At 40.7% G+C, this 27,629-nt stretch overlaps 1 protein-coding gene across 4 annotated transcripts in view; it reads right to left on the bottom strand.

The window, feature by feature from the left end:
* Positions 1–27,629, bottom strand: part of DAB1 (DAB adaptor protein 1) — a gene marked incomplete at both ends in the record, with an annotated part of 88,141 nt that overhangs the window by 33,814 nt on the left and 26,698 nt on the right. For all 4 annotated transcript variants that reach the window (XM_079535721.1, XM_079535722.1, XM_079535723.1 and 1 more), the window contains 2 exons: positions 12,200–12,298; positions 14,096–14,235. In XM_079535721.1, the coding sequence (XP_079391847.1) occupies positions 12,200–12,298; positions 14,096–14,235 (239 nt within the window). The remainder of the gene's footprint in view (positions 1–12,199; positions 12,299–14,095; positions 14,236–27,629) is intronic.

Genomic DNA, 27,629 nt, shown 5'->3' with positions numbered 1-27,629 from the left:
TTGTGAATTTGTCATTAATGCTCATTTCCAGGTAGGCAGGAGGCTGCTGTAAATCACAGTGCTGCTGCTGTGGTCTCTTCTACATCCACCAGGCAGATGTTTTTCAAGGCTGTTATCCTTCTGGATTATTTTGGCCTGTTTTCCAAAGATGAATCCCAGAATAATATTTGGACAAGAACAACAATCTAAAGGGGTATCGCAGCACATGCTGCAGAAACTTTTGGAGGCTGGAATTTGAGTGTGAACATGACTCAACTCTTCTGCTGAAATACTGAACACATGCAAAGTGCTACACAGACAAGCAGGAATGGTCCAGCCCTAAATCCTTTACACAAAGCCACTCATGGAGCTTGGGCTGAACAACAAGTTAGGGACTTTCTGACTCAAAATATGAGAACAGGAGCTAGAATGGAAAATATAAGCTCTGGTGTGTTCTCTGAGCCTGAATGGATTCCTCATGTGGCAATAAATAGAAATAAGTCTGTCTAATCCCTGTGCTTCTTCTGCACAGATTGATTTTGCAGACAATAACCTAAAGAAAGGCTCTTCCAAGGGCCAACCCTTAACAGGCATTTCAGAGCAGAAGCTTTGCAATAAAAACACATGGCATGAAAAACACACTTTCAGATTATATGCAGTTCAAAGCCTGGTCTGTGTAAAGGTGTGTAAGTTTAATTTCCTCTTAATAATAATAATAAAAATTCTTAAGAGCCATTATCTTCCTGCAGTCAAGGAGACTGCAGCAAAAACAGATTATGTGCCTTGCTCAAACTCACACAGTGCTGTGCAGCTGAATCAGGAAGGACAAAAGTCAGTGAGCACAACTGTATGTCTAAAGATGAGCAAGTCTTCAAGTGAAGTGCTGGGTAGAGCTCAGTCTAGGCACTGCAGTTCAGCCCATACAAGAGCAAGAACTTGGTGAAGGTACCCGAGGCAACAGCCTGGTTGGTCAGCCACAGGAGGATGACATAAATGGGTGTTTTGGTCTTCTGTGAAATCTGAACTAATGCTTAACATTTCCTTTGCCTAACAAAGAGTACCCTGCAATTGTAGGGAAGCTGGGGAATAGGAGCAGAAAATTCTTAGAGAGAGCAAATGTGGGTGCCCTTGTTTGTGCCTTTTGCAACACACACGTGCCAGAATGCTCAGAAACTGCCTGGAGTTGTCCTCACTCCACATCCACAGCATACACTAGTTAGTCAATTAAGTTAGCAGGACTTAACTTTGCCAGCGCAGCAATCTAATTGTGATGAATGGATCTACAATATTGAGCGAGCTGGATATTCCAAGAGCCTAATTTGTGAAAGAGAACACCACGAAGGTAATAAACTCCTGTCTGGCTCTCATAATTTGTAGTAATGTCTGACAAAGACCAGATATGAACTTAGTTATTGTTCATTGTCTTCAAAAGCAAATGCTAAGTTGCTCATGCAGAAGATTCATTTATTAGATGTATGAACTTAGGAAAGGAACAAAAGACTGGAATGCATACGTGGCCAAATGTGTATCTTCACATCAAAAGCTTTTCAATTTCTTAGTGTACCAGGAATACAACTATGTAGCTAAATCTAAAGCCCTTGTCCAATTACTATTAATCCCCAGCTACATTTAAAGCATGCACTTGCAAATACTGTTTTAGGACGAAGAAAATCCTAAAGGGCAAGGAAACATTTCTGTAGAGCTTTTGAAAAACAACTGTGCTACACTACACCTGTGCTGTTGGACATCCCATGAGTCTTGTATCATTTTCCACAACAAAGAAGGATTTGCACAGGGATACCAAGAAACAGCAAACCCAATCCCTGATACCAAAGTCAACATCTCCTTTGAGCTAGTCAGCTCAGTAATGCAGTATGCACCTACACCTTAACTGCTTGACACAATCTACAGACTGTAGCACACTGCTTTACCTTCCCATTTCACTATTTCAGTGTGGTATCCAAATAACAATGCTTGTTTATAGCAATATTATTTAATTCTTTGGATGGCAGCTGGTCCCATAGCTGCTGCTGTGTTTCCAAGGCTGTAACACATCTGTCTAATTGCATTCTCTGTTAGCACCCTCCTCATTGCCTTATGGAAAACAGTCAATCAAAATAGCCATAAATACACCAACTTTGCCTCTGATTTCCAAGCCAAAGCTGGCACACAGCCTAAGCACAGCACCTCTGACCATGCGTTGCGTCCTTTCCTGCTACGCTCTGAAGTTCACAAGGTTGTTACTGATAAAATCTTGAATTTGAGGGAGAACAACATTCAGTAATAAGACAGTCAGTTTGCTCCAATACTACTGAACCTCCCAGTATTTTTGTTGCATTCATCTTTACAGCCTGTGAATCCCTTCTGAGAGACCTCTACTTTTACAAAGTTCTTTTGTTCCTTCACACCAACATCCTTCACCTCCTGAAATGCTTTTGATTTATACGAACAGCACAAGACATTTTTTCATACAACTTCCAGTAGCTTTGGAGATACTTTTTGGCTTTAGCTGCCTCAGGTCTAAAGTGATTCAGATTTAGTGAGCATTATGAGTCCCTCTCTTCTTGAGAGTGTGTCATGAGGCCACGATTTGAAAAGCTCATTGCTGAAAACCAACCTCAGATGTTCAAGATTTGTCACACAAACTCTATAATGGAGAACTTACAACCATCACAAAAATCCCACCAATACTGGCAGTACTAAAATTCAAGTTGTTTTGGAAAGCCATCAAGCAGCAACTTTCTTCAACCCTAAGAAACGCCACAAACTTCTCTGGAACAGGGTAAAAAGACAAGAGGAATTTACTTTATACTTATCTATCTGCCCATCAGATACTCATACCAATTTAGTAAGATTTAAAGAAGGATGACAGAAAGCATGTGTATGCAGAAGAATGAGAATAGGAAACAACTCTATGAACTCATGAATTACGTACAATGTCATGTTCCTGAACCAAGAGAAATGAAAGCAATAAAAGCTGAGAAGATCACAAGGCACCATGTTTTGTGTCTTTCAAATATTAAAGCGATTTCATAATCAGGAATAAACCAAAGCATACAAACAAGAAATCCCACCTGCATTTAGCACGGATTGGTTTCAAATGGCTCAGTACAGAACTAGACAAAGTTAACTTGGCTCCACTCTTCATTTCCTGTGACTTAAACTTCTGGTGACCAACATGTTTGGTTCTAGTGCTATAATCTTTGGAACTCAGAAACAGTACCATTACTCACCTACCCTGCTCATAAGAATCATTCAGACACTTCATGCTGTTTTATATTCAGTCTTCTTACAGCAAAACAGAGGACACCTTTTTCCAAGAGTTACAACTGCAGGAATAAACCAACTTCATACAATCCCATAAATGTGCCAATCCTTCATTTTGTTCAGGTCCCACAACAGGCACTTAACCAAGGATATAAAACATCCACAACACGAATGTGTGTATTACCGGAGCCCTGAAGATAAACATGAAATAAAATCTAAAAGGCAAACCTCAAAGAGACTGTAAAAAAGAACAAAGAACTTTCAAGTAACTTTTGGCTTGATTTGGAGTTATTTTTCCTACAATATGCAGAAGCAGGAATTTCTGGAGCCACACTGAGCAGTGCTGAGCCCATTGTGTTACCAGAATTCCAAGTTTCAATTCAAGCAGTAGAGCATTAGTTCTGCCCTGGCACCATCCAAAAGCAAGTCTCAAGCTCCCACTTGCACATTTCCATGCCCAGAGCTGTTTCTTCCCTGCTTGCTGTCCTGCAAAGAAGCCTTCTCCCAACTGAAATCTTCAAAAGCAAACTTGGATTTAACAGCCTGCACTCAGCTTTGGCCCAGAGCATGGCTCCCCCTGCTTTCCTCTCTACTGCCTTCTTCTTTACAACTTCTGTGTACATGTCTCCTGCTTCCCGTCTCCTAACCCAAATCAAACCTCCTCATGCCTTCATTCTCTGTCCTGCCCAGCACTAAGCCTTGTGCATGCACAGGTCACACTCTCACATGCTGCACACATCAAAATACTTCCAAACACTTCTCATTTTCTTGAAATTTCAAGGTGCTCAACAACATTGCCTTCAAAATCTACAAGAATGTAGCTGCTTGCTTTGCTGGGAGCACAATGCTGTAGAATTAGGATGGGAACCATAAAGGGTAAAAAGGAACAAAAGCCAGGTATGTGTGTTTGGTCACTGCTGACAAATAGCAGCATCCTACATAACTCAGAGGAAGGAAAGCATTTACCTGTCTCGTCGACTGCCAGACTGAACAAAGCTCTTGCTGCCTTCCCTGTAAACACAATGTGATCCTGAGGGCAGAACATTATCCACTGATTTTATTGCCAATAGCGATCTATTACTATCATCTTGAAAACTCGAGCTAACTTTAAAAGTAAACCTTCCTGCAGCTTCCTATCCCATTACTCTGACAGCTAAGGCCATCAGTCTCCCGTGCATTTGACAGCAGCCCATAGGAGAGGTTAAACAAACTGCAAGTTAGTGCAGAAATTCAGGAGCATCACTGGTAGCACTGCTATTACCGGGACAAACAGAAAATTGCAGAGCAGCCTACCATATGAAATGCACTGAATAGGAAGAAAAATCATCAGCACACCTGGGGTGTAATGCTTCCCAGCCACCCCGGAGGGGAAGGAACACAGGGATTCAAAGGGAGATGGAACTTTCTGTTATGGCACCTGCTGGAGATCCCCCACTGCTCTCCAGGGAAGTTTCAGTGCATCCCAGCAGCCTGCCCTATTATCATGTCAGCATTTCTCTTGCTAAATCCTCCACCGAGCAGTTTGAATTCAGCCATTATCATTCTGTGTGTACTGAAAATGGGCCTGCAATTTTTTTCTGGTGTGTAATGCATTAACCTGGCTTAAAAATACCAGTACTTGCAAGCAATCCTCCCCAAGTAAATGCATTTTGGCTGCTTTTCTACCAAAATTGCAGCTTGAAAAAAAGAATGTGGTTGTATCAGTGAGGATACCTTGTGGCTTTTATATCTGAATTAAAGGTCATTGATATCACATGCAAAAAAACAATAATATATGTAACTCCATACTTTTGAGTTTTTTGCTACGGAATAATACTTCAGTGGAAGGATGCAATAGAGCCCTACTATGAAATAGGATCCCTGAGAACAAAAGGTTTTTTGCTGACTTGAAAGTTTTAGTAAAATTCACCTCAAGTTCTGTTTAAGCATGATAAAACATTAAAAACAGATGATATTGGAAGTGTTTAGATAGTAACTGCTACCACAATAGACAGATATCCACCCCCATAAGCAATGCAGGCCAATTGACTATTGGGAATATACATACAGTGAGGTTCCCCATTACTCCATAACAGAGCACACAGAAGTCTCTCCCTTCCTTTAATCTACTTCTGGCCACTTGGCTTAAACAACAGGAAGCCAACATATAGCCAAATGAGACCACCACTAAGTCATAAAATCTAATTTTCTGCCTTTTTGAAAGCAATCAAGTGTTTATCTTTTTCATAGTGAAAAACACAGCTACAACAAATTCCCACAAATTATTTCAGTTTGGATTAAATGCCTAGAATAGTTTCATTTTATCTTCACACCAGTTAGTGTTAAAACATTACAAGGCAATTCCTATGGACACCCACTACAAGAAGGCTGATCTCAGATGTTGATTAGAGCACTGCAATGTTCAAACCTCAAAACTCTGAGATTTATCCATGTGCGAAGTCACACCAGAGTTTTGTCTTTGGGGTGCTTAATCTCACTGTGATGAAACTGTCTTATATATAAGGATTTCATGGCAAATTGTGTTTGTAGAGAACACATCTCCATGAGTTCACGGCTATTAAAAATCCCTCTGGAGCGCTCTAAACTTTCTAAACTGTCTAGGGCACGGTTGGGAAGGCCAATAAGAAATGAATTACAATAGTCAATAAGAGATGTAATTGTAGAAGTAGGCTCTTCTGACATTTACGTTTTGCTAACTGCCAAACATTATTTATAAAATATATTATAGTTTCCCTTATGAAGTATCACAAGACTATAACTATAAATACATTGTAAGAATAATATGCCAGGTTTTTAAGTTCCCTACTTTGCTATTTCCTAATTAGTTTTATTTATCACATGAAAAACAATAAATGCCACATCTAACATTCATATTTACACGTAGAAAGGAAACTGTGAGGTAATTGGATAGGACCTCCACTAGCCAGACTTCCAAGCATACACCAAAAATTTGACTTTGGTCAACAGGATAACAGCAGGCTCAGGAGCATGGAGTTGAGTGAGTTTCTAGCACAGAAGGGGTTTAAGGAGAGATTTGAAATAAAATCAGGGAGTACAGCATGGATATCTACAAAGAATTCCCCCAAGTATGATGAATAGGATGGGAAGAGGCTGAGGGTTGTTTATTTGAGAACTGAATACATGACCAATGAAAGCTAGCACTATAGAGTGGCTCCTTGGAAGGGGATGAGGAAAAAAGGGAGCCATTGAGAGCCTGGAAACAAACACAGACAGGCTATGGGGTGATAAAACAGAGCAGGCAGATTAGCCTAGGAATGCAAAGAGAACCGTGACATGATCAAAAGAATAAGCTGGGCAGCAATCTTGGCAGCCATGATGGATTTCAAAAATAAAAGTCAATTGTCAAGGACAGAGAAAAGGGTAACAATTGAGACATAAGATGAAGAGAGACAGAACTGTGTTTTAACTGAAAGCATGACAATAAGTGCTGTATTTCCAAGCAGTTATGAGGAATCTGAAAGATCTGGAGTTACCCTGGATGTGGCAGTCGAAAGCAAGGTTGAGTCAAAAAGGCTGCGAAGCTTACAGGCTGAATAATAGATGGTGCTGATGCTTTCCTCAGAACTCAGAAAGGAGGTCAGTGGGAGACCTTTGGGAATCAGGATTAAAATGCCTGTTTCAGCCCTGCTAAGCTTGAACTGATGGGTAAATGTAGGAGGAGAGGGCTGGAGGCAGGTCAACATTCAGCACTGCAATCACTTGGCATGACACAATAACCACATTTCTATTTGCAAAGGAAATAATATTGATAAAAAACATAACAGGAGGGAAAAAAAAAAAAAAAAGAGGATCAGGACAGAGTGCAGGGAATACCAGATGAAAACTGCAGGACACAGAATGAAATTAGAAACACAGGATTAGAATCCAAAGATGAGAGACATGGAGGCCGGGAGGAAGGACTTAAAAACGACGCCAATGCCATCAGCCACAAAGAGGCCACAGGGACTTTGGGAAGACCAATTTTAAAGAAATGAAAGGAATGAAAGCTAATCCTGGCGTGTTCTGTACTGGATCCAGAGAGGGCTCCAGGAGGGGACCTTCACAACTTTCTGCACATCACCATGCTCCAGCAAACACGAGAATCTGATGAACTACTCATTACCATCTCTGCAGCTCACTGCAGAGCGAGTACGAAGCAGATAAAAAGAATTCCTTCCTTTATTTCTATTTTTAAATATTCAGAGATGCTCAGTGAGAGAGACTTGACAGTTTGACATTTCATCTGCTCCAGCACATGTGCTTCAAGGAGTAATTAGAGATCCATAATCATACCTCGATTTCTGGTCAAAGACGCCAGAACCAACAGATTTCCAGTAAAATCAAGAAGTACCTTTGGTACATTTTAAATGAGGTATCTTCAGCCAACAGTGAGAATTTTCATCTTGCTAAAATTTTCTTTCAGCCAACTTCAGCTGTCCTGTTAGCAATCTATCAGCATAATTAACACTGTCATTCTCATCACATGGAGTACCCAAAAAAAAGAGTACCCAATACTGGGGATATCAGACACAAAACTGTCACAGCCTCTGATCAACCTGGAAAATGCTTTACAGAAGCCTCAGCAACAACCTGAAAAAGCCTCTGCAGTAGAAGGTCAAGAGAGCTTAAAAGGTCAGCAAGATGGGCAAGATGTAGAAATCTAAACCCATGATTGGGTCATGTCACAGCTGTAACATAAACTCACCAGAAGAGAACTATCTGAGGCCAGCAGGAAGAGTGAGAGTAGATGGCCAACATGATATACATACACCATTTTCCTTTCTCAGCTTCATATTGAAAGCCTGAAGAAAATGGCTATGGATTAAATTCATAAAACATGAGCACCACACTGCAATACTTCTTCGCAGCACGTAACAAAGGAATTTTACAACACAGGCTGTGGCCAAGCCCTGTATTTTCATAAAGATATGGGTTGGTGTCACTGAACAACTAACCTCTCCAAAGTGCCTAAGAAATCATGAAAATGAGACTCACTCTTTGGGTGACAAAATAAGAGGAGTGGGTGAAGTGGTTGGCATCTTAATAGATTGGGTCACAATCCATAGTTTATGCTGTTTCAGACAAACGAGGTATTGATACAGGTCTACCACACTTTTTGGATGACAGAAGAATCTGGGTATTTCACCAGTAATAATAGTTTGTAGAGAGATACATATTGCAGTGTATTCAAGTAATCTGTCTATCCCTGAAACCGAATTTTACTTTAACAGAAATAATTCCTGACTTAAAGCTTAACAGTATATTTTTGCCTTTGTCATATTTCTCTTTCACAGTGTCTGGGCTTTCATTAACATCAACAGAATTTTGCAGGTAGAGCATGAATGTAAAAGTATACCTTGTTACATGAATGTAGGAGAAAATGGTTTCTTTACTATTTTATACAATTAAAGTATTGTTTTTGAACGCATTTTGGAAAGTAACCTACAGTAAACAAAGATTTATTGTAACATTAATAAACAATGAGACAATTACAGCCTCTTTACGGAGACCGTATTAGTCATGCGTGTCTAATGAAGCATTACTAAGCTATCACAGCAAGATAGCCTGATGTGTGTGATTAACAAAATAATACTCATAAATAGCTAATGAACAATGATGGGCCCTTAAAAAATTTGCATATCCTGCTATGTGGAGTTAAGGATTTTGTTGCTTTCGCAGTGCTGAAGATGCATTACAGTGCCTCGTGTCTATGGTGCAAACTCACAGCAAATCCTCCTTGTAGCCTCCTTAAATAAAATCTTCCCAAATATTTTTCCATTTTCAACCTATCCTCCTTCACGGATAAATTTACTCAAAGGGCAGAATTCCTGACGGCTGGAAAAATGGTATGATTAAAATCAATACTTTTTGATGAATATTAGGTCTGGAACCCATTAGACCTATATAAAGTGCAGGAGAAGAAAATCATGCTTATGATTTTCAGGAATAGCCTGACTACAGCCCTTCATCTGTAATGAATTATGGAGCAATTCTCCTAAGTCATTTGTATGAAGTCAGCTATGACATTGCCAATTTTTAAAAATTTGCTAGTTTTGAGCTACAAATTGATTTTTTATTGTGATAAATTAAAATCCAATAGTAGCACACAAGATAGCAAACATAGAGAAGCCTATATTTTTTCAGAATATTTTTCTCTCTTTCATATCTCGTCAGGCTGCCATTGTGGAAGACATGACACCAATAGCTAATGATAAAAGCTAGGAAAGGGCATCCTAGAGAGGTAGGCAGCCTTAAAAGAGCACTGTGAACCAAAACAGCATTCTGGGAATCCCAAAATTGCAGAAAAACACAGCTAAGGGGGGAAGCCTTGGCAGGGGGTTGGAGGGCAGTGAAAGGAGAAAGCAAATGCAAGCTTACCCAGGCTGTTACATATTAAGGGCATATTTTATTCCCTGTTGCACATATCTCAACATCGGACTCCAAACTTTACGAACTATTATGTGGTCATCAGATCTACGAGCACAAACTGTGACCTTTTTGCAGTTCCCTTTCCCTTCCTTCTCAGAAGAGCAAACATACATGCCCAGTTTCACCTGCTGGAGATTCTCCCTTTCACCTCCACATTGAGAATGGGATTATCACTGCCTAATTGCACTGAACTTATTTCGTCTGGAGATGAAGCTGATGGTATGGTGACTGTGAGGAGCTGGCAAAGAAGCCCACGCAAGCCAGCTTTAAAAGCATGGAAATGAAAAGCACGTAAAATGAAAGAGTCACGTTAAACCTGCTGGAGAAAGCACCCCACATCCCTTTGTCACAGTCCTATTTCAAAAGTGACAACCCAATAGTCCCGTACATCACTCCGGCAGCTCAGGGGCAGACATCTGGAAGGTGGATTTAAAGCTTTCCGTCTATGGCTCAGTGAGTGAGTGACAGCACTGCTCTGAGGATGATATAGTTATGTCAGATTTAGAGTACAGGGTGTCAGAGTTATGAAATCTTCGAAGGAGACTTGTCATGTCCCCACCTCACTAGCTGCAGATGCGAGCGAGCAGGAATGCTGCAGGAGAGGCAATCTGGCTGAACGACAGCTTTATTTCTAAACGCATCCCTTTTCTCAGTGCCACTTTTATGAAAATAAATCCAACGTTTGTGAAACACTCAGAGATAAGTGCCACAGGACAGGTCTGCCTCTTTCTTCTTTTTTATGTTCCCAAGAGAAGACTAAAAGGAAAGTAACAGGCTGCCTTATTGCCCTTCGCATAGGGTGCAGTGAGGCACCAGTCTGCACACAAAAGAAAAAGAAAACAAAATAGTGGGTATATTGTTGGTGGAGTGAAAACTTTGCTCCATGCACTGAATGAAGCTGGTGTTCTCTGACAAAAGGAAAAAAGAAGGCATGCTATCATGCAGTTAAATACTATCGTAATGTCTACATGCTGGAGGACTCAATCATGACTGCTCTGCCAAGCCCCAATTCTGACACTTCCTATCTTCTACGCACAGGCTGTAATCTCAGCAATGTTCTCTTCAACACTGCTTTTATATGATTACTTTACACATGCAGTACACAGCACATTCCAAACGAGCTCTTCATTACTAACTGCTTGTATTATGTATCAGTGAGCTCAATGACATTGATTTTCTAATAATATAAATTAACTGGCAAAGATAATTTCATCTATCATCAGTAGGGTTTTATTTCTGGCATCGTGTTAAATAGTTAATCTTTCAAAAGATTAAATCAAGAGCCTTTTAAAATTCAAGGCAGAGCTTAAACTGCTATAAAAATCTTCTTAATTAGGATTAAAACAGTTTGTGTGTTGTGCCTTTGTGTCTAAGTAGTATAATGTTTTGCTTAGCTTTCTTCTTTCAAAGCAGTTAAAAATAACCAAACATGTAAATTCTGTGGCAAAAACTGCACCAGACAGTGTAGTCTGCATCTTGCTTGACCCAATGCTGCAGGAAAGTGGCTGCTTGGTAGCCTCAAAGTGCATCCCCAAAGTAAAATACACCGTAGACCTTGGATCCCATACAATATACATATTTTTCCTAACAATTATGTTTAAAATACACCAATTCTCACGTTTACTGCATATCTTACAAAAGAGCAATGTTGCTGCTGACAGAAATATCACAGAATCATAGATTTAATAGATCTCTTGCCTGGGTTACTGACACTGAAGCTACAAACAACCGTAATCTGAACTATGGGACAGCTGTAGACTGCAGCAGCAGTGGCTCTTGGATTTTTGTGTACTGTTAGTCAAGGCACAATGGTAACTCACATGGCCTGTTGGACATAAAATAGATGAGGGAAAAGGTCCCCTCCTACTCAAATTATCCTGCAAACCCCAACAAAGTGTGTGCAGCTCCTGCTGCCCTTCCTCTTTGTCTTCTCTATTGGGAAAACAAGCTTCACTCACCTGGGTTTGCCCACAGCTCACCTCAGCTCCCCATGTCACATGTAGCCCGCTCCAAGCCAACCTCAATCCTAAACCTTTATGAAAAGACTCTCAGAAGTTGTTTGCCCTCTGCTGCTGAGCAGCCTAAAGCAGCACCTGGAGGAGCGGTGGGCCCACGATGGATGAGGAAACCCCTATAGGTGACATTACCAGCCTGCAAACAGACCACTGGTATTTCCAAGAAGCAATTTTGGAAGCTGGCAAAAGGAAAACAAATCACTCCCTGCCACTTTCTGGCCTCCGAGCTGTGAGTGTTGATGCCCATAAGGAGCATTCATGTACTCAAGTAAATTGTTCTGCAGAAGTAGCCAGGACGAAGCTTTACAATAAACCACATCCCCATGCTACACTTTACAACTCAGTCATCTAATGGCTTGTTCTGATATATGATAACCCTTTATCAAGCTTGTCAGAAGTTTTATGTGTGCCTACACTGGTGAGATATTACTGCCCAGCGAGGAAATACTTTTAAAGGAACATCCATGAATAGATTCAATTTTGTGCCACTGTATGGCTGTGTTACTTACCCCTGTCTTTTCGTCGAAGATTTTGATTCCACCAAAGGAGACTGTTAAGAAGATTTTTTGTTTATGCTCTCCTTTCGAACGGGCCGCAGCAACAATTCCCTGTTGAAACAAAAAATACTTGGGCTGGTTTCATTATTCTCCTGGCTTTGTTTTCTGACAGGTGCCCACAGCAAAGCATATGTTGACAATTCATCACCTTTCCAAGAATACTTGAGGGCTCTCCAGGAACAGTAGCCCTTTACTTTTGGTCTTCTTCCTTTTCTAAAGGCACCCATCCCTTTTATGCTACCCAGAGATCACTGCAAGCGTGCTCCCACTTTCAATCCCTATATTAGCTAATCCTCTGTGGAATTTGTTTTCTTGAATGTTGAAGTTCATTTCTAGTGCACTTCTTCCAGCTGTAAGCCATTCCATCTTCTCTTTTTCTTGCTTTTTTTTTTTTTTTTTTTTTTTTTTAAGGCAACAACAACAACAAAACCCACAGTGAACAATCAGTGGGGAAAAATTTCCCATGACTTAAGCTCACTTCATGGGTACACACTTACCTGAAGTAAGCAAACTGAGTTTTTTACAGAAGCAGCAGCAAACTACACCTCTACTGTAAAAAAAAACCCAACAACCTGGCATACACGGTTAGTTTTGCTCATGATCTCTGGCTTTTCCTTTGAAAGTGAACTTGCTGATACACAATTCATACATTACACTTCCACAGCCTAACCATAAAAGAAAACCCATTTCCACCTATTCGGGAGCCCTGCTGCCTTAATCAGTAACAGTGTATAAAGATGAAACATTAAGCAAATTAAACAGCAAATAAAAATGTTCCAAAATGTCTTCAAGCCTACTAGAGGTCATTGTTTCCCTTGCATAGACATGAATATAAAAGAGAACAACTGACTTGTCAAAAGACATCCCAAAAATGATTCCTGACCTTAGAACTCCTGCTGTTACACACTAAGTTTCTGGTACTCCCAACTTGCTATGCTGCCTTACATACCAACATGATCTTCTAATGCTCCCTTCCCTGTTTCCATTATCTCAAAATACTGCTCAGAACCACCTCACCATTACACAAATGGGTCTCTGGCATCTTGGAGATGTGGAAATAATATTCCATGGAGGAAAGAAATACAAAGGCTCGCCCAGCAGAACAGTGCTAAGTCTCCCTGATTGCTACTAGCAACTATGGGATGTTGTGAAATATCCAGTAAGCCATCAGAAAGATAGAAATACTGTGGCAGCCAAAGTTAAGCCTGTAGTGCGTCTTTTTGAACCACTTAATTCTTGATTTGTAAATTATTGACCGTATCTCTCTTTTAGATTGTTGCAGGAAGAAGATGCGTGCCACCCTTTGCTGCTTATTCATGAACAACCACCTACACTTGCCTGCTCCACAGGACTGGAACCATTCTCTGTCCTCTCAGGGTCCAACCTCATATTTTGTAACTCCTTAATCCCGCTGTTCCATATCTGAACCTTACAGCCCACACCATTATTCCATTCTTCCTGCCCACCCCAGCAGAAGGTAATGGTTAAAGGGAAGGCTGGAGTTCATTAACAATGTCATACGCAACAATCTCGTGTATTATTATTCCTTATATTCTTTCACCTCTCCTTTTGCATAATAAAACCACTCAATTTGCAGCTGTGTTGTTTGCAATTTGTGGACAAATTGCAGCGGTGTCAATCATGAATAACTACTGAACTTTGAGACAATGTATTAAAATTAAACTGGGATAAGCAGTACCAGCCAGGAGTTCATGTAAAATTGACTGATTTCAATACATAATTAACCAGAGCGTGACTCGGTGTCACGAATGGAGAATGAGCAAAAGTTCAAGCTGAAATGCTCTCCCCATCCCTCCCAAACATTAAACACTGAAGGTTGCACTGCACCTTGAGCTTCATCATGGAGTCCTGGCATAACTTGTCTCCCCGTGCGGCTGAAACCTCATCGATCCCAATCAGCTTTGCTTTGTATCGGACACCGTCACCTTTAAACCTCTTTATTAAAGTGGCTTCGCTGCGATCCTGACCTGAAAAGACATAAGGGAAACAGTGACATTTGCAGGCAAATAAATGAATAAAAACTCCCAGTTAAGTAGTAAATCAGATCCAGCACCTACCTCAACGTGTGAACATTTGAATAAAATTAGAAGAAATGTACAAGTTCAATAAAACCTTTTGACCTTATTGCCTCACACGAATTCACAGTGGAATTGTTGCCATACAAAATCTCCTGCACAAAATTTGCACACAAATTAGGTTTACGGAAATAAGAGATAAGCCCGAATCAGACCTGACAAATCTGAACACTTCTGATCTTCCCGGGTTGTTTTAATCCCAATACACTTGAGAATTCTTCATTTTGCAGACAAAACTCTAACAGAAACACGCTGCTGTTCCCTCGCATTACAACTTATCTAACCGTATCAGCAATACTCAGGCTATTATCATTTCAATAATAAAAAAACAAACAACGTTATTTCCTTCAAGAATACTGCCGCTCTAAAACCCACACAATAAACACCAGCTCCTTGTTCTGTTCTTTCTGTTGGTAGACACATACAAAGGGCCATGCAATGGCTCTCATACGCTCAAGCTGAGAAGCTGAAAAATGGCATGAGATGTTTCTTAATAAAAAAGCAATCACAGGTTAATAAAGCACAGCACTGATAGGGTCAGCGTACATAAACTACTGTGTGCAGACCAGATGAGTACACACAACCACGGCACTACAGCGACGCATGAAAGGCATTTTGACTGTAGGAATATGAGCACTTGTCATGCTTTGGTTCCTCATCCCCAGCAAGTGTCTGCAGAGGGGTTTGTTTTGTGTAATCAGTCTTCCTAAACATGCTTAAAGATGCTTTTGTCTGCTGTCTTTGGATTTTTGTGCTAGAATCTGAAACAAAAAGCAGCAGCGAGCTGTAAATAATTGCAAGCAAGCAAGCCGCTAAAGCCAAATACCTGCAGCACAAACAAGGAAGCAGAACTGGGACATCCTGAAGAATTGGACATTTTTGGCTCCCAATGGATTCCAGCAAAATACATGAACCATAGAATGGCCTGGGTTGAAAAGGACCACAATGATCATCCAGTTTCAACCCCTCTGCTATGTGCAGGGTCGCCAACCACCAGACCAGGCTGCCCAGAGCCACATCCAGCCTGGCCCTGACTGCCTCCAGGGATTCAAGGAGGCCAAATAGTTGGTCCAAACACAGACCAATGTTGCATGAATTTATACTTCCCATCCAGCCATAGAGCTCACCTTGTACTTCTAGGTATTGTAAAAGAGGAACAAGAAGCTCGTTTTAGACAACTGCATTTGAGAATTAGGGCCCTGAACATTCTTCAAACTTATTCTTAATTGGACAGATTGAAGCACAGAAAAAATACTACTCAAAGGAACAACAGAAAAAATTAATAAAATCTGCTTTGGCACAAGTAGTTTTTGATAAGTAGGACAAAATTAGGAGGAAAAAGCTCTTTTGTTTTGCATTTCTATTAAAAAAATCTTTGCCAGCAGGTCAAAAATCTTTGCTAGCTTTACACACACACCAAAGGGGATGAACAAACCTGGCTCAAAACTATGGAACTGAAATTTCTACCATCTCACCATGGGAAAATATAGGTAGCATACATGACTAAGAAAGAATACTTCCAAATGAAGAGCTTCATTTGTCTCTCCTTCACCTAGCACACAGCACAGTCCATGCTGTGAACTAAGAAAGGGCTAAATGTTTGTTAAACATGCTATTTCAAGCATGTTGAGGTCTTGGAGTGTGTTTGAGCACACAAATACCATTTCATTCAATGACAGGGATCTGCCCAGAGCAATGTCTTGATGCCTTATTTATAATTCCTAAAAATAAGGTAGCTGAGAAGGGATGCTGTGCTAGTTCAGGGGCCACCCGACTGTCTCCTTTGATTTATTCTCACTCCTGCTCCCTCAGAAGGAAATAAACAGCAGGTTGAAACCTCATGCTCTCACATGGTATTTAAAGAATAGCTAACTAAATAAAAGAAAGAAACAAAACGCCACAAATGAGGCACAAATGATGAATCTGAAACTTGAAGTAATGTTAACAGCTCGCCTCGGGGGAACGCCAAGGCAGATGTTGGCACTGCCAGCCAGAATTGATGAAAAAACCCTTTCTTCTTTCAGTCCCCAATGTTGGGCAGGAGGGAGAACATCTGGAGACACGACAAACTACAACGATCACAGTGGACTTTTCCTGTATGTCTCCTACACGTGCAAAGATATCCTGTTGATTCGCAGTAAATAAAATTCAATTCCAGCAGCTTTCTTGCCAACAATTTTCAGCCTTACGTCTTCATTATAGCAGAAGGCAGCTGTTAGCTAATAGTAATATCGCTGTGACTCCGTGCACGTAAGCACTGCAGAGTGCTTCCTGAGTCATGATAACGAGCGTGCATTCACCCACTTATTTGAACATTTATACTTATTCCAACCTATGATCTATTTTTCAGAATGAAAGTAAATCTATGACATTAATAGCCCATTCAAACACAACGTATGGCTGTGTTTGCCTACGCACAAGCCTCATGTTAATTATGACCCAGATTAAGTAGGATGGAGTGGTTTGGGGGATAAACGACTGGAAAAATCATCAACCTGAAAATGATGTCGATATTTTAAACTGTGGTGGAAACTGCAAATTACTAGAGACTACAAATTCAGCCATAAAAACCCTTGAGCATATGTCCCATGTAAAGCCTGGAGATGCACATACGCACTGCCCTCTGCTACGAACCAGCCATCTGCAACTTGTCTCTCTCCTCGCTGTATGGCCACATCTCCTCCATCCACGTTCACACTGGCTTTCCAAATCCTTGTGCTGCAGTTTGCACTGGAAAGCTTTCCACTATTCATTACTAGACAACAGTTTAGAGCAAAATTAGAACACGTGTTTAATGACAGGTACTTATTTTTAGGTTTCCATTGTATGGTGCTTTTTTTGACTACACAGACCCCCATACTTCATTGAAGCCACAGCGGGTGAGAAGTTCATGTGCATCTCAGTTGCCCACCATCCCCTGTACAGGAAGGGATCTTCGTCAGATGACCCAACACCATTAGCCCATTCTAAAATGGATTACACTTCATTACCTTCAAGACCAATGGCTATTGCCCAATGATTTGCTCTCGAACTCCTTCACAAATTACTTTCATGAACCAAACATCCCAGGCACTTGTTTGCAATCAAACACAAACATCTTACCATCCAGAAGGAAACCAGAACTGATGCTCAAGCCCCACACTGAGAAATGAATGCAAAAGCAAAAAGAACACTAAGAACAATGTCACACAAACTCAATTTAGAAAGGTAACGACTTTTAATTAGTAAGCATGCCACTGTTGACATAGGCAAATAAACGTTTTGTTTGCGGCATATGGATTTGTGATCCTCAGAGGCACTTTAAATGTAAATGTCTGGGAGATTATTGTATCTACTCCTCTATATGCCACTGCTCCCCTTGAAGCCACACGCATTCCAGCCGCAGCCACTCCCTGCTAAGCAGCAAACATGGCCTTTGCTGCAGGGTTGCAGCTTTGCACTTGGATTTGTGCAATCCTAAGAGCACCGCAAATCCCCAGAGTGCTGTGATGCAACGTGGTCCTGTGTTGGCAGCTGAAGCAGGGAGGTTTCCCATTGCAGCAGGTTTAGGGTACTTTATCGATCTCAGTAAATCTACCGTAAAAGTAATAAATGAGGTTTTAAATATATTCAATCATTTTCATCCAAGGCAATATGCCTTAAGATGCCTTCACCAAACTACAGACAGACTTGAACCCCAAATCCAAAGTACTCAACCTAAGTGCCTCAAGTACACTCAACCCCAAGATGTGACTATAAACTAGTTCTCAAAGCCCTCTTATGTAGTCCAAGAGGAAAATGAGGCAGAAAGTCCAGCTCTGAACAGCCTGGGCAGAGTGCCTGAAGATGACTCACCTTCACCTCAATACAAGTCCAGGACCAGACTGTAACAGCTCTCAGCCCCATGGAGCATTGAGCCAGCAGTGCAGTAATATGCCAACATGTTGAGTAACCCAGGGGACTTGTAAGTAAGAGTATTTCACAAGCAGAAAAAGAAAATAAACCAGGGCATCGCAGCAATAAGTGCACTACTTCTAACATACTACGTATTCCTCACAGCATCCAGCAATCTAAACCAATAGCCCTGGAAATGGCTATATCCTTTATTTAAATGTGTGAAGCCCTCAGGGTATAATCTGAATTTCTTGATTTTATGACCGTAAAATATATAATGATATTATCACCAAAGTCAATAACATGCTCCTGGCAATCAATTCGCTGAAGAACGACACACCGGTGTCTGTTATTTTTTCTCCTTTTCTAACTAATAAACTGTCAAAGTTGTATTCATCACACATTCAAATTACAAACCTGAAATAACACCGCCTTAGATCTCACAGGGCTGCAAAACAATCACGCCAGTGCTTATAAACAGCCTACATCTTCACAGGGACAATTAGCATTTTTATAGCACCGGTGCAGAGGAGAACACAAAACACTGCAGCACAGAGTGACCTCCAAGACATGGCACAGGCTGGAGAGCCGTGAATTAATTGCTTAGTGAGAGATGTTTCCCATTAGCTGTGCCCCTATTTCCACGTATGTATTTATCCACACTTCTTTGTATTTGCACATATGCATACGCACACTGCACGCAGCTTCATTTGGTAGCAATTACCTAAGAAAATTCATGGTAATTTTAATCAACTACAGATTTCCCCAGGAAGAGGAAAAAAAAAAAGCGCATAAGTAGGTGTTAAAGAGAAAATATTCACACATAATTATATGTACCTTTCAGTACAGCAGCCACTGAGAAGCAGTTCACAAAAGAGCCATGAGCAGCTCAGACAGGCCCCTCTCCTTGATGGCACATTATTCTCAATGGTTGCACAGAACCACAGTTCCAATGCACAGCACCCAAAAAGAAACTGGGACTTGACGGTGAGATCGCAGCACCTTGGGAACACAACGGTTTCTTCACAATGTAACAGACAGCAATTCTACATAGGATGTTTAAACTAAACAAATACACGCCCAAATCCTTCTCTCATCTAAGGTAAGTACCTCTTTTCTATGTAGAAGCCTTTAGAAAAGTCTTGGTTACAACGCAAGTTGAATGTGATGGAGGGAAACTTGTCCTTTCACCGCTCCAGAGTGATATTGGTAAAGGTCTGCAGTACCCCGAATGCAGTACCTGTTTTCCAAAAGAGCAATGATGCACTGGCACTGCTTCTAAAGGAGTGTGGGGTCATCATCTCTGGAAGTGTTTCAGAACCGTGGGGATGTGGCACTGAGGGATGTGGTCAGTGGGCACAGTGGGATCAATTGGGCTTGTGGATCTTGAAGGCCTTTTCCAACCTTGAAGATTCTATGATTCTAGTTTTATGTTGCCTAGTTAACATTGAAGGGACAACTTCGGAACCCTCTTGGGAAGTATTTCATTAAGAAAGTGATGTTGCAAGGTATAAGAACATAAAGCCTCATCAAGCTACCTTTTAAGCTTCCTTCTGTCCAGAATCCCACCTCCTCCTGTGAGCTGCCCTGTCTGGCAGTGCTGGTGGGACCCACGAGCCTCCTCATTGGGCATGGAGAGGGAAACCTCCCTGCTGCTCTGCTGGTGCTTCCACTCAGAAAAAGGTAAAATGCCCAATTTCAACAGCAACGCTAACATTTGTCTCAAGTGCAAACACAGAATATTTTTTGGGAAAACGACAAACCATTTAAAGAGGTGAAATGGAAACCACTCTATAGGCTCAATGAACTCCTGTTACGGTTAAATTTAAAAACATTGCCTACAATTTTAAACACAGATAAGGGCTCTCCAGGAAAACTCAATCATCACTCAGACTATCATCTCAGCAGTATTTCCCAATTGTTCAGCGCTGCTATTCACTGTAACCTCCAACTGAGAGACTTTATGGCTCCTGGCACCATTAGCCTGTGAATTACAGTACTCAAAGACACCTACACAGCCCCACTCGCAGAACCAAGTTTACTATATAAATAAATAAGATGTTTCCATAGTATTTGCCGTCTCTGATCAGAGCTTTATGAGCACAGATGTCATTCACAAGGTGACAGCAACTGTGCCTGCCAAGTTTTTATCTTAACGTGCTGTATCTACACGAGCTAGTACAAAACAAGATGAACATTTTACTGTCTCCAAAGCAAAATGGTTGAGTGGAATAGATTAAATTATTTCTTTATAGTGCAAGGAATTACATGTGAATATGTCAAGAGAAGAATTCAATTATTTACAGAGAAGGCCAAGGAATAAAATAACGTTTGATTAAACTTTTGGACAAATCTCAGTGCTAGGAAGGTTGGGGCGAGCACACTGGGGCTGACAGTGACTGAGCACACACGCTCCATGGGCAGATGACAAAGCACTCGTTTTAGATTTAGCCAGAAGGCTCACTGATCAATTTTATTTTCTTAGATGGTCTTTGGGATGACAGTGTATGGGCACATCGTCAGACACAGAAATGACCAAAAGCTGAATGTAATTAAACTTCCTTTCAGCCTCCATGCTGTGCAAGTCTTCATAAATCTCCAAAAGCCATTTTGTAAGGTGCCTTTCCACAGGCTGCAGAAGCAGCTAAAACCCCTGCTATAAACTGAAATACGACACTGCAATAAAACTTCATTTTGAGGCAGTAGCCTTGCTCAGCGAGCTCTAGGGAATGGACAAAAGTGAAGCAAGGAAAAGTTGGTGGTCCATTTTCTGCGTAAGTAATCGAGATAAAAATTAGGATTGCAGCACAACTGGAGGGGATGGGAGAAGAGAGTTTTCTGTGGCTTTTCTTTCTTAAAATACAGAACTCTGTGAGCTTTGTTCACAGATGTTTCAAGCTCAGGCAAATGTTTAAACCAAGTAAACATCAAAACATCAAGTAAATGTAGCCCTTGGGAACACAGGGTCATCAACCAGTTCATCCCTTACCCATCTTGGTATGGAATTGCATCTTTCTGGGACAAACAACTTTGATTAAAGGTGACTGAAAATATTTGCTCCATCTCTGCGTTGCTGTGATTGATTTTACAGTAATTTTTAATTAAGGTTAACAAGCAAACAGTTTTACAGGTGTGCAGTAAAAGCCCAGATGCTTTGAAAAGAAAGGGGCACATCAGGGCTGCACTAATATGGCCAACCACAGCAGCCAGCAGGCAGAAGCTGCTGCCAAACGTTCCCATAAAGGAAATTCAGAGTAGGAAGGAGTGGCCATTTCAAAAGGTGCTGAGAAACCATGTGTCATTTCCCAACCAAATCTGAACTGGTGGCGGAAGCGTAATGTGAATTGCAATTGCCGCCTCTTCCAAAATTCCCCGCGGCAGCTGAAACGTAGCCAAACCAGTAAATAAAATAAAATAAAATCTTTTAAAGATGAACATTTTTGTGTGTGAAGAGGCAGCAAGATTTGCAGAGCTACTGAATTCACCTGACTCTCTTTAATCCTACAGTAATCAATAAAACCCAAGTCCCTGTTAAGGATCTACCTGCATCTGACTTTAAGAATGTGATTTGCAAGAACAATTTTAATTAGACTGTGACTAATCCAGGACACAGACATGCACACACTTACACCCAGTGCCCCAAAGTCACATCGAGACACATAAATTCACAATTTACACTTCAAAGCATACAAATGCATTCTGTTGACAAGTCTATCCAAGAATTTCGTTTTTGTTATGTATGACGAGAGAAAAAGGATGGAGAATCAGTTCGCTTCCTACGAAGGCCAAATACTTGTGCTGCCCTAAGATAAATGTTAATTCTCCAAGACTGTAAAAAGAGCAAGCGAAGAAAAGGTTACGCTCTGATTAGCCCTCCCAAATTCCTCACATGTTCAATAAGAGACCAATTTATTCAATTACATACATTAAAGTCACCAAAGAAAAGAGCAGGAGCCCCAAACAACTAAAGTCACTGATCTACACTTCAGCCTCTCTTGTCCACAGCGTGGTCTTGTGATGCATGAGCACTTTGTGCACCTACAGAAATATGTCAACGTAGAGGGCTGAATATCTGCAGTTTGCTCTGCAGAGTCCATGCTTCTGTCCCCTGACTGACTTGGCTCACCTTTGCAAATGATGTGTCACCAAAAGCAGAGCACTTGCTTCCTTGGGAACATCAGTCTCAGGCAGCACAAGGCTCTCCTCCATGGTCTGCTATGAAGCTCAACCCACCCCACAGAATCATAGACTCTTTTAGGTTGGAAGAGGCATAAGGTCATCAAGTCCAACCTTAAACTTAGCATTGCCAAGTCCACCACTAAAACATGAAACCATGTCTATAAGCACCACATCTACATGTCTTTTAAACACCTCCAAGGATGGTAACTCAGCTACTTTACTGGGCAGCCTGTTCCAATGCTTCACAGTCCTTTCATAAAATAACTAATATCCAATCTAAACCTCCCCTGGCATTACTTGCCCTCTCATCCTATCACCCGTTGCTTCACAGAAGAAACCAATTCCCACCTCACTATAGCCAACAACAGGTGGTTGTAGAGAACTGTAAAATCTCCCCTGGATTTCCTCTACTCTAGTCTAAAACATCCCTGTTCATTCAGCTGCTCTACCCAAGACTTGATCTCTAGATCCTTCACCAGCATCGCTGCCCTTCTTTGGGCAGGCTCCAGCTTCTCAATGACTTCCTTGGAATGAGGAGCCCAAAACTGAACACAGTGTTCAAGGCACAGCCTCCTCAGTGCCAAGAAGAGAAGTCGTTCCCTACTCCTGCTAGCCACTCTGTTTCAGACACAAGCAAGAATGTTGTTGACCTTCTAGGCCTCCTGAACACACTGTTGAGTGATATTCACTTAGGTTCCCATCCCACCGAGCAAAGACTCCAGCAGAAAAACCACATTGTGTGCCATATAAACATAGAATCTTTCGAGTAGAAAGGGATCTTTAAGTGCCATATAGTCCAACTCCCCTCAGTATACAGATCAATCAGGATTCTCAGAGCCTGGTCCAGCCTGTCCCTGAAAGTCTCCAAGGATGGGGCTTTCACCACCTCTCTGGGCAACCTGTTCCATGCTGTGACATCAATGTCAACCTACAGGACTACTCTGCACTTTACTTGCTCTGGCATAAGTGATACTGGCCATTATGTCAGGGTTTATTGGTCATCCCAACGATATGGGTATAAAGCACAGTTCTGCACGGTGCAGACCAATAACTCTGGCTGAAAAAGCTGAGTCCAAGGCCATGCCATTAGAGACAGCACATGGCCTCTGGGGGAAATTAGATACCCACGTTACAAAGCCTTCTCTAGTGCAGAAAAAGGGAAAGCATAAAAATGACATGTTAAAAATGCACAGTCAGTAGATTTATAGGAAATATTCTATGATGACATTAATTCAGTAAGAAAAGCAGCTGCTATTTATTTTCCATGGGCAAACGGAAATACCAGTATTCACCACATGGCAGTCAACAAGAAAACATAATGCTATTTCCCTCTTGAAATTGTTCACTTTATGCAATCCAACGTTTCAGGGAGAAAATTATTTTCATTTTGGCTTCCCACTGCCTCTGCAACATCAGAGAATGTCTCTCCCTGTTGGAAAAACAATAGGAGGCAAAGAGAAAAGCAGCTTTATTTCTGAGACTTTGGGCTAAAAAACACCATCAATTTCAAAATTACAACAGTGGCAAAGTGCTTCTTTCAATCTGGTCCTTTCATTTTTGCCTCCTGCTGCTGTTCCTATTGTCAAAGTGGCAGCAGGAGGCAGAAATGAAAAGACTACTGCAGGCAATCACCCCATGGCAAAAAGTTAATAAGAAGTGAAACACCCCTGTGCCAGAACAGATTCCAGAGATAAGGTACTGGGGTTTATGCCTCTCACGTGTACGGTGCCATGGAGGATCAGCACACCACGAGAGCTCTTGTTTCTGGAGCCACACTGCTCAGGAATCAACCATCAAGATTTGAGGTTGTTGCTCAGAAAATTAAGAATTAAAGAATTAGCAGGAAAGTGATAAAAATACAACAACAACACCCAATAGCAACAAAACCCACTTCAAGTAACAGGAAAGGAAATTATTCAACTTGGAAAACCTGCGGTCATTTTTCAAGAGCAGGTTGGGTTGTAGGGGCACAAGGTTCCTGCCAACCTCGGCCATGATGGTTGAATCCAAAAAGTCTTGGTGGTGTGCAAGTGGAAACAGGCAAAAAGGCCAAGTTCAACTGCTTTGTGCTACCAGAATTTCTACAAAGTTACACAGTTTAACAAATGTGCTGCTCTTGAAGATCAGTATCTACAGTTTCTACACAAGGGCAGGAGACCACCATCATTCCAAAGCTGAGCAGTTCTCTGCTTTGATGCTGCCTCCTTAGTGCTCCCAAGACTCTATCTGCTGACAGGTGACCTAAAGGATGGCCACATCTTATCCTTATTGAGAGATGTCTGTGTGTCAAAGGTGCAGTTTGACCTTTTTATAGGAAGTTTTATGTTGTTGGAATAAACCAAGCTAGAGAGCAGGACTTGTACCTCTGTTTGTCCCCCATTGAAGGCCTGAAAGAGAATATATTTGCCAAAATTATACACGTATTTCTACTACCTTTGTAGTAATAAGAGTTCATTTCAGGAAAGCAAAGTCACATTCCTCTGAAGGCTGTGGGAAAAGAAGCATGAACAAAGTTGATTTTGTCTACAGAAGCTCCTTCAAAGTGGAGAAAACAACTGAGAAGAGAGAAGAGGAGCTGATGATGTTGATTTTGATTGATATGATTGATTTCTTCATTGCAAGAATTGTATAAAAAAAGGAGAAGGTTTTCTTCACGGAAATGAGGCCCAGACAGTTACCTTCCTCCCATTAAAAAGAAAAAGCAATAAATGCACTACCATTTATTGTGCTAGAAGTGAACAACAAAAATTTATGGAGCCTGAAAACTATATTCTATGCAAAGTGAACCTAAACGGCTTCAGCACCTGCACTGGTATTTTAAAATAAAGGAAGATGATTGAAAAAATAAAAATCCATATAAACTCCGAGGAAGGAGTGTTATATTAACTTAACCTGTGCAAAATTCTTGTCCTATTAACTTTAAGGACACGCAGATAAAATCAGTCTGCTGAAATCAACACAGGCATTAAGAACAGCCTCGGGGAGAAAAATAGAATCTATTTATATCATTAAAATATTGCCAGACTTCCGAAACATTAATACTATTTCTTGTGCAGTTCTGATTATCTTCAGAGGAGCATCTTCTGTCTGCTTGGTGTGAGACTCCAGTTGTTTGATCACTGGCACCATAAAACTGTTCAGGCTATTTCTAACACAGCAGCATTTTGTGAGGCCATGCTAAAAGCACAGATTGAGTGATGCACGAGTCCTCTTTTGGACTGCAACCCAACGCCTTCTCAACAACTTGCCTATCAGTTATTCATTTACAAACAGAATTGACCGTGTCTAATCTCCATGAAAAATAAAAAAGTGTCAAATAATTTAATGTCTGTATGAAGCTTAGTGAATTATAAGATAAGGCATTGCTATGCCAGGTTAGTGTGCTATTAGCTAGGGGATTCTCAAGCATCTGTCATGCAAAGTAGGTCAATTTCTAGCCATATAATTCTGATTATGTCAGAATATTTATTCATGAGTTTTCTAATTCAACATACATCAAATAAATCATACTTACGTTTAAAAAAAAAAAAACACATCTAAATTATGGTTGCTAACAACTGGGTTACCACAGCTTCAAACACTCCAGTAATCCAGATTCGCAGATCGTGTTTTTTTCTTTGTAACATACTAGGCATTAACAGAACTGCTTCTATTTTCTCTTTTTAGTCTGGTTTCTCAAGGAAACTCTTGTTCCAATGAGAGATTTGGAATGACACCAACCTGGGATAAAAAACTGCAGATAAGACTTCTGCAGTAGCACAGAGATGGAAAAGTCCATTACCCACCCATGGCCACCTGTGACCATTTGGTCATATAAAGACAGGAACAAACAGCAGATCTAGGCTTTCAGCTCTATTGCAGGAAACAAGGTCTCCAGGAAGGAATGGCTTTAACTCTCTGCAGTTAAGAACTTGTCCCCAGCCAATTAAGAAAGATACACATGCCCTTTTGATCCTCTTTCACCTTTGAATATTAACAAACCTTCAGGTTGCCTTTAAACAACCACGATAGAAAGATAGAAATGTTGCACGTGAAACAATTATTAGATGATGGAACTCTGTAATTCATCAACCATGCAGCTATTAAATGCATTTTGGCCACTGTGAATCATTAAAAAGCTGTACACTGCCCTTGAAAGTTTACTTCTCTGACACCTTCAGGAGCTATACAAAGACCTGAGCACATTACTTCCCATATTTGCTTGACATACACACACAGCTATGTTTTGTCAAAGACCTTTCTAATCATAGATAAAAGGAGGGCATTCATTCTTATTAAACACTTTCAATTACCAATGTCCTAATATTAATTTTCTAAATGTCCTTCTGCAGGGGTAATCAAACCACAATCTGTGTTCCTTTTGTGAGCCTGCTTTTCATGCAATGATTTAAATGCTATATTTTGTTTCATCTTAATAGCTTTTCTTTAGACCTTTTTGGTAGTCTGCAGGCATTCAATATAATCTGATCGTTGATTCTACCCACAGCAATTACCTAACTGCCCATTGGACTGGCTTGAAAGAATCACAACAGTCACTAATAACACTAATCCCAGAACTACCATTTAAGAAAAATTCTATTAAAATTTAAATGCCAGTACTTTTCTTCACTCACTCTCCTACACAATACAACAAAAATAAAATCTATTTGACATTAAAAACACCACAACTGAGCCAGAAATGGCAGATCAAAATAGGAATTCAGACATCGAAAAAAAATATTTCTACCATGCAGATTTTATGGTTAAAAATTACTGATATATAAAAGAAATCCTTCATGTTTTAGGAAATCTAACATTAGCAGAGCACAAGGAGTTACAGCAGATGGGGTAAGATAAGAAAAGCTTGATCCTTAGAACCATATTTTTTTGAGTTTGACTTGGTTTCAAGTAATCGGATTTCATCTTTTCAGGAATACCCTAGGAGAATCCAACTGCTCCACCCTTCAACCAAGGTCCAACTGTCCTGGCATGGAAAACGTGGAACCCACTTGGAATTCAAAGGCAAATTCTAGAGCATGGGTGTCCAACCTTTTGGCTGCGCTGAGTGAATAGGAATCGTCTTGGGCCACGTATAAAATATATGACAGATTTAAAGTGCATAAGTAACAAAACTTTCTTTTCATTGATATTTTTCATTAAAACATAAAAAAAAGAGGGCAACAAAACCATAAAACGAGCGGGTTGGACACGTGCTCTACAGTACCAGAAGATCAGCACTGTAGCACATTCCAAAG

This window comes from Tetrao urogallus (assembly GCF_951394365.1).
Source record: "Tetrao urogallus genome assembly, chromosome: 5".
Classification (NCBI taxonomy): Eukaryota; Metazoa; Chordata; class Aves; order Galliformes; family Phasianidae; genus Tetrao; species Tetrao urogallus.
The sequence above is the reverse complement of the archived record's forward strand: the minus strand, read 5'-3'. Positions and strand labels throughout refer to the sequence as shown.